We start from the raw sequence: 12,479 nt of genomic DNA on the forward strand, positions 1-12,479 counted from the left end.
TTCCATATTTCCTTAAAATTGAATTGTGGCAACTGAAGGTCTGCTCTACTTTCCAAGAAGAAAGTCTTTGGTATAATCATAAAGAGCACGTCATTTGACATACTATCTTCTACTTAGCTTCAAAACACCACAAATTGCAAAAAGAATGATAAATAAAGTTAGCCATACCCTGGTAGCACATTATTTGTTCAGCACTTGGTTCTATCACATCGTTATGAATGACAGCTCCAGGATATTTAGCTTGTACCTTTGCAAGAATTTGAAGATCAATTTCTCCTAGAAAACAGATAAGAAAAAAGCAAAGGTTAGAAAGTTCATACATTACTTCACTTAATAATTTGATTTATATGACCATGACTCATTCTTATATAGCAGGAAGTTGGATAGATGCCCCTTGCAGATCCTTCCAATTCTATGACCCTGTGATTGCAAATGTGAGACATATGAATGAGTGAAAGGGAAAGCTGTATAGTAACATCCCACAATTGGCTAGACATTTGCTCATAATCTCTCATGGCTGAACAGTGACAACCTATTAATGACCAAATGTTATAATATGTGCATAATTACGCACATGAAATATGTTGGGGTAGGGATGCAAGTAGAGGTAGGCACAAGATGCTATCAAGCTTGAATTGAAATGAAAGATCATGGCTGCAGATGCCCTTCTTGTACTATATTGCAAGGAGGTTGAGAGCATGCTCCTTTCATCCACAGTCTCTGTGTATATATATGTGGGGGATTATTTTAGGATGCAATGTCAAAATAGGCATCATAATGCAAGAGTGATGTGAACATTTTATTCCAGTAAGGAATTGCATCTGGAAATACATTCATTCCCTGGGATCTTTCTAATATTTTTTATTTGCTAATTTACACCACACCTTTTCACCCCACAGTTAGGATTCAAAATAAATATCAAAAAAAGGTTGTCTTTAAAAAAAAAAAGAAATGATCCATCCAGATTAAAGATAAATACAAAATTATTTTAAAAACTCTATAAATCTATATAATTTGGAAAAAATGAAAACTTATTCATTTATCCAAATAAACCACACACTAAGGAAAACCCTTTTCTTGTAATTTGAAAGATCTTCACTCACCAATAGAAGGACAGCAAGGCAGTCAATGTATTACTCATACAAAACAATTTTTGGGGTAGCCACCCAGAAGACTCTTTTCTACAACACATGCCTGTGGAGGTGGCAGGCCTTAGAGAAAGGCCATAGGTTCATATGAGATTGTGATGTTCTTTAGATAGCCTAAAACCAAGCTCTTTGGAGTTTATAGGTCATAGCTTTCAATTGTGCCTAGAATCAGATTGGCAGCCAGACTTTGGATCCCTTTGGTACTTTCCAAGATGAAACTGGGATGTGGGGAAACTCTTACAGTGGCTTTAAAGCAAGAAGACTTGGACAGAGGCAAAAGTGTGGACTGCTCTGTTCTAGCATAAATGGGACCTTGGTTATCTGGATTAGGTGTTTTGTTGAAAAGACTCCCTAGTAAATCCCCAAAGTCTGGGGTAAAGTACTTTCAGTTAATGACTTCACCAAAGTGAACAAAGTGATTTTTAGCTAGTAAAGTGATTCAGAAATGAAAGAGATTTCAGTGAGCAAAATGATCTTCAGCAATGAAGTGATTTCAGCAAGAAAGCAAGCTGAAATGATAGATAACAGAAGCCTTGAATTTATTTTTTAATGATATTTCTGAACAAAAGAGATAAAGCAAGCAAAAAGAAGCCAACTTTGTTAGAACAGAAGTCAATCTCAAAGCAGACAAAAGAGGGAGACAAGAGTTAACAATAGTTTCATCAGGGTAGCTTTCTTCTGCCTAAATCTAATCAAGGCATAGTCATCACAGAGTATACTGCATCTGCAGAGTGTGAGACCTTTGCTAGCTATGGGGGAATGTGCAGTACCTTGGGCATATACTACTCCTTAGTTAGGTGCACTTATATCTATTCATTGATTTATGGTTCACAAGTACATTCCCATTGTGGTGGCTGCATAACATCATGTTCCCAGGCACCTAGTACACATTATCTATCAGGCTTGTACTTTTTGCAATTGGTTTTGTAGTGTATGTTGTGTTCCTCTCCATTTTGTGATAACACTGTCAGCTGTCAATGATGAGTTGCAGTGAACAGCTCTTCAACCTCTTGCTCTGAGGAGTGGATGAGAGTATTGTCTCTGTTCATTTTCTATAAAAATTCACAAAGTCACAGATTTTTTTTTTACATTCAGTAGGCATGACTTGAAACTAAAACAACAAATAAAGAAAGAAATTTGAATGGGGCAGAAATTGAAACCAATGCCTTCATTCATTTTAAAGTTTAGATTCATGTATTCTCTCATTTTAGAAATAAATTAATGTTGGTACCACTTATTTTTGATTGTCATTATCTTTAGCATTTATATTGCAGGCCAACATAACATGGTTCTCTTCTTGCAAAAATAACTATTTGCATTGAATTTGAATGGAGAGAGGGGGTAAAGATGCAGGATAATTTTACTTCAGAAAATTATTGATCAAAATTTCAAAATTCTTTCCTACTTAGAGTGAAATGTAATGTGAGTTTTTAAAAATAAAGACAAAGCCAAACTAACAGATGCCCATATATTTCCTTCTCCAAACATGAGAGTACACTCACACCTGTGATGGGATGTCAGTCAGGTATTCATGAACACAGCAGGTTAATAATAATAAATAATAATAAACTTTATTTATACCTCGTCACCATCTCCCCGAGCGGCTTACATGGGGCCAAGCCCAGACAACATATTACAACAAATAAAACCAGAGCATAGGTTACCCAAAACATCTATGTTTTAGTGCAATGTCAAGACATAATGTAACATAACCCTTTCTCACCAAACTAGAAAGACATTGCATTTAGAATAATGCACTCCACAAGGGAAATTGAAAGGTTATAACCCATTTAAATGAACAATGATCATCAGACGTCATTAGAAACTCACAGCATGATTTAACTCAATTATACCCAAAAACATTGAAAGCCTTTGTATTTTAGTAAGTCACAAGATAAATTGTTGTTGTACTTATACAGAATGACGACTACTTAACATATGCTTAGCACTAAAATGTACTAAATTAAATGAAATAAACCTACAGGAGGACTGAAAATTCATATTTTACAGACATGATAGATAAAGAGGAAAACAGTAGGGAGAGAAAGTGGGATGGAAGGGGAGACTCAAGCATTCATAAAATTATGCCTGAAGGATAAATGGTCAGAAGCCCAGCTGAGAGAAGAGATATGGATTGTAATATAGGAGAAGAGTATCAGCAAGGATGAAAATGAAACAAATTAAAGAAAAAAGGCATAAGGATCGTCTTAAGAAATCATTTTGTTCTTGGATTACAGATAACAAAACAGACCCTTATCACGTCATGTTTGAAGAAGGCAGATGTGGATAGACCACAGTCTCTATCTTTAGAATGGGTAGACGAGGGACCTCATCACATTTGCTGCTGGAATTGCCATGGGTCATGGCAAATCTGACAGTGCCTGGTGGGGAGTATTGGGAACCCGTTACCCCACACCTTACATTGCCTGACTTCCTCTCTCACCCTATCCTGGGGGGGGGGGGGTCCCCTGCCCGGCTTCCCCCTGTTAGTCCTAATGCAACATAGGAAGCCTCCCATGTTGCCAGCTGGCTTGGCACCATATGCCAGTTCCCCTTCACTTTTGCCCTGGATCCCTGCTGGAAGTAGATGTACATTGTGGGATGTAAGTCGGTGGGCTCCGTGGCAAAACTGAAAAGGAATAGGCATACACTGCTGAACTGATGAAGTCATAGGATAGTCTTTTCCCTTCAATCAAATGTAGCACACACCTGTTTTGTATTTTGGCTGTTCTACCCACATTTCTTGTTGGAACTAAACCAGATATTAGATGCTGCATAAATAGTTTTTAATTTTGCTCTATTAACAAAGGTGTTTCTATTCTGACAGATCCATACTTGTCCAAACTGCAACACAGCCAAATCTAGGGCCGTGAAATTGGCAATTAACATTTTTTAATTTTATGCTGAATATGTTTTGATGCCATCTTTCTGTGCATGACTTCAGTGCATATGTAGACACACATACTAAAATCCATTTGGTTCTCCAGATTAAAAAGGATTTCACATTTCCATATGCTGAGCTGCATTGTTCACCTCTTCACAAATAGCCTACCATCCTCTCATTATTTTTTAAACTACCCCTCGCGCAAACCCCTTTGTTCTGCAACATAATCTGCAACATTAATTGAGTTCACTTAGTTGTTTATAGTACAAACATAGTGCTCCAGGCCATTGTAGAGCTGGAGATGCAGTTGCCCGAATTATCAACAACGTTCAATTTAAAGTATAGGAATTATTTAAAGTCTTCAATACAATTACCTTAAAGGGTCTATCACTACGTTCGCCATTAAGTTTCCAATTAAACTTTTCAGAGAAATTGATTGTTTATAGTGCATTTGCCATTTTATAGCATACTGAATGCCTTTTGTAACAGAGTGAAAAAGTTGGCAGCATTCACAAGATAGGAGGTATGAACAAAGCATGCTTCATTCATGGACTGGCAATAAGCATTCTCACAAAGCCTATGGAAGTTACTTTTTAGGAAGCTAACCCTCAGAATCCCCCAGCTATATGCTGTCTGTGGGATTCTAGGAGTTATATTATAAAAAAAAGTAGAGCCCTGCATTAATAGTATTTATAGCTAGTTATCATAAGACTGTTTGTCTCAATAACAGCCAAGTATTGTAGGCGGGTTTGAGGGCTGACATCATGGCCCTCTATCATCTATGAGAGACAGAGATGTCTGTTCAGTTGCTCCACTTTGACACTATGCCACTATGGCCTAAACTCAATTCTAATCCTAAGTAGAGCAGCACCATTAAATCAGTTGGTGAATGGTAAACCAACACTTCCAAAAACTCCCCTGATCCAGTTGTTGTTAGCTTATGTACTCTCAAGCAACCAAAACTACTATTTTAGGGTTAGGGTATTTTTTGCAAGAGTTATTGAAAGGAAGTTTGCCACTGCTTTCCTCTGAGGCTGAAAGACTGTGATATGCCCAAGGTTACAAATACACACCACTTGAATTTGCATAGCTGAGTCGAGATCTGAACCCCTATTTCACAGAATTCTAGTCCAACACTCAATCCATTGGATTTAAATCCATTTGTTTTGGAAAACAGGAAAGCAGATATGATTCTTATGCTTAATCTAAAGTGTTAGAAAATGATATCTGAAGGAAAAGGGCAGAACAAAAATAATCAGTGATAGATTCACGTTTCTCTATATAACATCTGATTCCTATCTAGTGGACCTGAAAGTATCTAGGCTCATGTAGAACTGCATTGGATTTAATTCTCTATTTTAATCAGTTTACATATTGTAGATACAGTAGTTCTACCACTGAGCACTTGATTTGCAATTTTCTTTGGCCTCGAGAAAGTAAGTGGTTACTTGAACAAATTATATTCAAAAGGCATACATACTAATCATATATAAATCAAATAATTTAAGCATGACTTTATACATCTTTACTCACCCGAACCACCTCCAACACTTAAAACATTTATTGTGGACTTTCCATTACCTATACTAAGAGGAAAAGAGAATGCATCTGTTAGAACGGTTGAACAGTAATCAAAAAGTATGGCCTGCCTTCCCCCATATAACCTGCCAGTATTAATGTCCTCTCTCTTTTTAGTTTGTCAATAAAATAAACACAGGATAGATAGATAGATGCAGATTAAGGGATGGAGCTATGTAAACAGAAGCAAGCTTGGGTCTCCATACTTCAGAATTATAATAGTTTGACACCACATTAATGGACATGACTCAGTGCTATGGAATTCTGGCATATGTGGCTTTGTCGGATATCTACCTTTCTCTGGTAGATTAATGTGGTGCCAATACAAATTACAAATCCCAAGATTCCACAGGATAGAGCCCAAGATCGTATCTTTGATTGTGAAAATGTCCATACCTTTAAGTTACCTGTCAATTTACATTGTTTCTATGAAGTACACAGACTTATCTAAGGCAAGAATATTCAGAAGTGTTTTGCCAGTTCCTTTCTCTGAAATAACATCTATAGCATATGGTATCCATTGATGGTCTTTCATGATTGTGTAGATAATGAGAAAGTGTGGGTCATTATTAAAAACAATGTTTCACAATGCTTGATTGTCTTGATGCTTAACCTATACTCTGGATGAGAGGCTATCATTGAATGGTTTTCAACTGCCAAACAAGTCAAGCAAAGCTGCATTTTATAACACTTTGTTTTTAAGTTGTATGCTGGACATCATATGTATAACAAGGTTAGATTCTGAGGAGGGAGGCATGACAACTGGAGAAAGGGACATCAATAATTTAAGATATGTAGATAACACCAAACTACTAGCAGAAAATAGTAAAGACTTGGAAAGATTTCAGAAGAAACAATGTGCACAAACAGGTCTACAAATGAATATTTTTTAAAAACAAAAATAATAACCACAAAAAGGAAGGAAACTCATTTTAATGTGGTGCTGGAGAAGAGTTCCACAGGCTGCTAAAAAGAGAAATAAATAGATCCTAGGGAAAATCAAACCGGAACTTTCCTTAGAAGCCAAGATTACTAAACTGAGAGTATCATACTTTGGACACATCACAGGAAGACATGTCTTCCTAGAAAATACAGTAATGTTCGATAAGGTAGAAGAGAATAGGAAAAAAAGGCCCCTTTCCAAATGGATAGACCCAATCAAGGAAGCCACGGCCACGAGCCTTCAACAGCTATAAGGACAGTTGATATAAGCGTGACTTTGAGGTCTCTCATTCATAGGGTCAACTTGGCAGCAGTTAACAAATGTATCAAGTATTTATTCCACCTGAGTTATATTTCCTTGTGATGAATCTTTGAAATATGTAGTCTGCTAAGCAAATCCTTTAAAAGAGAAGATTTTTATGGGAATTCTCTGTCTGATCATTCATATTTGCACTAACAAAATGCAAGGAAAGAAGAAAAGGGGAAATAGTTAAAATGAGTGGCTTGCAATTCTCCAGCAGTTCTTTTAAAATCAGTTCTAATCCTTACAGAAATACGCACACCCCTATCAAATACATAAGGTAGATTAAATGTTACCTTTCTAATCAGATATCTGGCGCTTTTACCTGGAAATTATGTCTGGCAGATTCTTCTGAATGAATTCCAGCATGCACTGATGCTCTGTTGAATTTTCAAGGAACAGACGAAAAGATTCAACATACTGGCTATCATCAGACAGCAAGCTCCTCATCGCCATGGCTGATTCCAAATCAGTACCGGTGGGACTCACAAAAAGAACAAGCAGTGTTGTTTGAGCATATTATGGATGAGTCACTGAACAGAGAAAAAAAAGTGATACAGAACAGTGTGAGTAGTTCTATTAGAATTGAATCAGAGCTACTTAGAAATATCTAAACTACCAAGTAGTATCATGCAAGTACTGTAGGTGTAATGGAGAAACACTTGCTAAAATAGCATGTCAGCATTTTTATCAGACTTTCTAACAAGATGTTGACTGGGGAAAAAGACTGTTCTTTTCTTCTCTTGCCAGTCAGCACAGAGCCTGGCATACAGAGCCATTGTAAATGTGAACAATGTTTTAAATTAGAGCAATATAAGTGATTACTATCAGAACCTATTTCAGCAGCTAATTTCACTGAACCTTCAAGGTGACATTTAAGGTGGGTGGAGAGTGCAAGGTTCTTTTACTAAGCTAATATTCTTTTTTTAGTTTACCTTGATCCTTTCTTTCTTTGGGAAATTGTATAAATTGCTTCCATTAAATAAAAAATAGTGTAAGGGTTAGGGTTAGGGTTAGGGTTAGGGTTAGGTTCCCCCCCCCCCCCAAAAAAAAAGATTTTATTATTGCCATACCTTTGGCCATTTGTGGGTTTGACTTTTGTGGAATTGATCATTTTTGAATTTGATTTAAATGTTCTCTCTAAGAATCCCTAGATCAGTGATTCTCAAAGTGTGCTCCGTAGAGCCCTTGGGGCTCCATGAAGCATAATGAGGGGCTTGGCACCTCACTCCTTTTTCCTCCCCCTTCCAAGCTTTTCCTCCTCTTTCCTGCTCCTCTCCCTGCCTCCTTCACCCCTGAAAGCCTTTTTTTCCTTGCTTCCCTCACTCACAAAAGTATTTTTTTCCTCATCTTCCTCACTGCCCAGATCCTTTCCTCCTTGCCTTGCTTGCATCCAAAACCCTACCACCCTCTGTAAAAGAATCTTACATTTAAATCGGGGGGGATCCTTATGACATTGACTCAAAAATGTAAATCTCTTTGCTGGTTATCACTGTAACAGAGCACTGAAGATCTTATACTAATATTTCCCTAACAGATCCCCTCACACACACACACACACACGTTCCCTCAGCTGCTATATAACTCTCAGCTGAACACCACGTTAAAAGATCAGAGTACAGGGTTATACTCCCTTAGGTTCTTCTCGAACGCTAACACAACCCTGTCACAAAGCACTTCAATGTGTGTTGTGGATCGTGCGAGTGTAATGGTAGGTTTGCTGCCACCATCCCTAAATTAAAGTTAGAGGAATTTTCTTGTTGTTGTACTTGAGGTAAAGCTTCCTAATATACTGACTCTTCTTTTTGGCTCCCTTTCTGGTGACTGAACTGTAGAGATGTGGAGGATTACTGGATCTAACCTTATATGATGAAAGAAGGCTGAGGCAGATTAACAGTAAACTAGAGAACAGGTTTATTGAAGTATTTGAAGCAAACAACTGACTACTAAGAGGTACATAAGCATAATTTGTTTCTGAAGCACAGACTTAATGAGCAAATGGTTTCTTTAGAAGGAGTATCTTTTCCTTAACATGAGCTACTTTCCTCACTTTACCCTGTAATATGTAACAGTGAGATTCTTTGACCAGCCACTCCTGGCTGCGTTCCAGAGTATCTAGGTTTCCCCTGGACTACTCTGACCTTTAGGGAAATAAACCCACTTGTATTCTTTCCTAATACAAGTAAACAAGCCTTCACTTTGAAATGCTGAAAATGTTTGAGAACCCCTGTTCTAGATCCTTCAGCAATTATAAGGTGACCATAGAATCATGCTAGAGGACATAGAAGTCTCTAAACAAGTGTTCGCTCATGTAAAAATAATAGCTTTTTAAATTCACATTTGTTCACTTTCAAAGCGGTTTTGTGCCCCTAACCCTAGAGAAAGTGGAAGACTGACAGTATTTGAAAAGATATTTTAGAGAAGCATTTATTCCAAGTTTTAATTACACTTACACAGCCATTAAAAACATGCATTTTTAACAAATAACTAGTTACCTCTATCCAAATGCTTGACTGGTTGATTAATATAAATTAATCTGGGGAAATCACTTGGTATGACAGCTGCTTCTTCAGTTTTCCTCCAAGTCTCTGGTGTTGCAGTCAGTCCTTGTCTATCTACTCACTACCAATTACATGTAACTCCTTTTATCTCTCAGATTTCTTTCATCAGTTTTCTTTTCAATGGGCTTCTTCAAGTATGTGCCCCTGACACCTAAAAGCATTCTGCCTCTTCTGTCTATTATGTTTTTCCATCTAGTTTACACTACACTCTGCTTCCTTAGCCATTTTTCACTTACCTTATAAGACTATCTAGAACTGTTCTTCCTTTGCTCTACTTTCTGCTGACAGAATATATGTGTTCATTATAAATGCACAAACCCCACATGAGTTTTTTCCTCAGCTCGCCATCCCTTTGTGCTCTTTTCTCATCCATACCATCAGCCATCATCTTCTCTGCTTTCCTAACCCCTCCAATGCTATTCCTGAACCAATATTCTTCTTGCCAGCACAGAGAACTGTAGTGAAAGCAGCATTTAACAACATCATAGCAGTTTGTATTATTAATCTCAAAGATCTCACTTTTCAATGTCAATATTTCCCAAGCCAAGATTTCTGACAGAATTTGAACAGCACTCAATGAATAAGCACAAAATTACATCCTATTCTGCAACCTCTCATTGTGTGCAAAGGCTTATCGACAACCTGACAGCCAGCACTCATACAAATGGGCCAAGGGATAATTGGAAAAGTGGGGTGATTGCTTGGTTTAGTGGAAGGGAGAAGCTACCAGGATTGACCTATCACTAGCAGCATAACTGATGTTCGCGTTTTATAGATAATTATAGCATTTACAGTGAATAATGTACACTTTAACTAGTTCACATAACTAATTACTTCTTCTTGTTAAGTAAGGAGTTTGGAGCCCATAAAGCCAAATACAAACCAGGAGTCATATATCTGACAAGCTATTGATTGATAGACCTCATGTTTTGTGGCTCCAGTTCCCAGGAGGGCTGGTCCTGCAGTGGTTGCTATTCTCACTTTAAGGCAGCTCTCAACCTATGGGTCTCCAGATGTTTTGGTGTACAACTCCCAGCAATCCTAGCCAGTTTACCAGCTGCTAGGATTTACCAGCTGCTAGGATTATGAGCACCACTACTTTAAGGTGATACAATGAACTTGTTGGGTCACAAAGTGTGCAGAATTATCATTGGATATATACACAGTATGACCCCTGTATCCATGATATATATGCTTCCAGACTTTGAGTGGATATACAAAATTTCAGATAAATGCGAACCCCACTGAAATTGATTTATTGCTTAAGAACACTATATAGTCATGCCGGAGTAGCTAGAAAATTCCCACAGATGACATATTGTTGTTGTTTTTCAAATATGGATAAATGAAACAATGGATACCAGCCTATGCTATAGCATCTTGAAGTTTAATACATGGAATTGAGGCAACAGCAAGAGGGTCTACATCTACACTATTACTACAAAAACTGTACAGGAGGCATTCAAATTTTATATAATTTCCTTAAGATGTTGTGTTTTGGAGGGGTTTTTGGTGTGTGAAATCAAGGATAGAAAAAAAATCACAGGTTAAAGACAGTGGTAAACACAATAGAACCCAAGTGTGATAATGGTCACTGTAAATAGGACTGAAATATTCAGCACAGTTCTTGGCATTGGCACTCTTTTTTACACATTACACATTCTTTTGCTCAAAGCAGCTACCTTGGTCTTGTTGAGATAACTGAGAAAATTCAAATCACTTGACATTTGAGGTGTTTTACATTCCTTGGCCATTAACATCTGAAAAGAACATTAAGCTTCTCCAATGGCAAGTCGTGAAATATTCAAGTTTCAACTCTATCCAGTATTTGGTACCAATCCTGTGTACTGAACACAGTGAAGCTCACTCCTGAATTAGATGGTGTGTAATAGTTTTATTTATAGACATAACTTAGTAGCTTTCATTTCTTCATTTTAGCTCCAATGTGCATCAAATAAGCTTTCTATGGAAATGCAAATAAAGTCTTCATCAGCATTCCTTTATAACAAGGATGGCAATGTAATTTATGTTATTTGTTGTTGAATGAAATATATTCAGTGTAGGAGAGCAGGGAAAGTTGTGGGGAGTATTTTGGTCTATACCAGACAGCATAATTCTGAGCAATGGAGTGCAAAAAGGTAACTTTTCCAAGTTCTGCACCATGGGGTTTTGTGCAGCTTTGGCCTGTAAATATTTGCACATAGATATAATCCTCTCTCTGGGTTCAGTGAAGTTTATTCACAGAAATTGCAGTGCTTACCTTTAGACTTTTTCCAGGCACTCTTCTAAAAGGGAGAGTTCTTCCTTGAAACAGTTTTGCAATCATATAAACAGAACTGCTTACATTTTGTTCATCACAGGAGTAGATCTCAAATTGGACTTCCACACACACTTGCACATTTTATCCACCTTTATGGGTAAAATCTGATTTCAAAACAGTGTATTTGGGCTGTGATCCTCTGTACATTTATCTAGGAATAGGCTCCACTGAACATAGAGGGACTTACTTCTGTGTAAACATGATACAGATTGCTTTATTAGGAAATCTGAAACCACAACACAACAGGGAGGGCACAGTTACAGAGTAAGATTGCTGACTTCAAATAGCCACAGATGATTTACATTTTTTTCCTCCAAGGACATAATTTGAAAAAATAATACTTACGTGTAAATGTCTCTGCTTTCAGGAAGTGCTAGTTTCAATCTGTGAGATCCAAGGTTCAGGAAGTGCATTCTTACTCAAACAAAGTACATTTTTATAGGCCACAATCTTTCTCCACCCACCAAATCAGTGCCTTGGCAAGCAGTGTGCATTCCTGCTCCAGAAAGAAGGGAGAGAAATCCCTGGCAGATGGATCAGTCTCAAATGGGTTGAAAACACTGAGCTGTCCTCTGCCTTTAAATCTGAAATGGTTCACATTCACAGGCACACTGTGTGGAGAGAATTCAGTTGTAAAGATTTAATTTTAAAAAAGGCGTGCTTACTTTCATAGCATTATATTTTTATTATTATTTGATACACAAGATTAGTACACAACAAACAAGATCACTATGCTGGCTTTTGT

General features: G+C 37.4%; 1 protein-coding gene across 1 annotated transcript in view; it reads right to left on the minus strand.

Annotated features, from left to right (window-relative positions):
- LOC132775363 (histamine N-methyltransferase-like) overlaps positions 1-12,275 on the minus strand; it is a 35,022-nt gene extending 22,747 nt beyond the window's left edge. Inside the window, 5 exon segments of the mRNA XM_060776122.2 lie at positions 169-276; positions 5,566-5,618; positions 7,179-7,325; positions 7,327-7,386; positions 12,080-12,275. Coding sequence (XP_060632105.2) covers positions 169-276; positions 5,566-5,618; positions 7,179-7,325; positions 7,327-7,386; positions 12,080-12,147 — 436 coding nt within the window. The 5' untranslated portion in view covers positions 12,148-12,275.
- Between the last annotated feature and the right edge of the window lie 204 nt (positions 12,276-12,479).

This window comes from Anolis sagrei, chromosome 1 (assembly GCF_037176765.1).
Source record: "Anolis sagrei isolate rAnoSag1 chromosome 1, rAnoSag1.mat, whole genome shotgun sequence".
NCBI classification, from domain to species: domain Eukaryota; kingdom Metazoa; phylum Chordata; class Lepidosauria; order Squamata; family Dactyloidae; genus Anolis; species Anolis sagrei.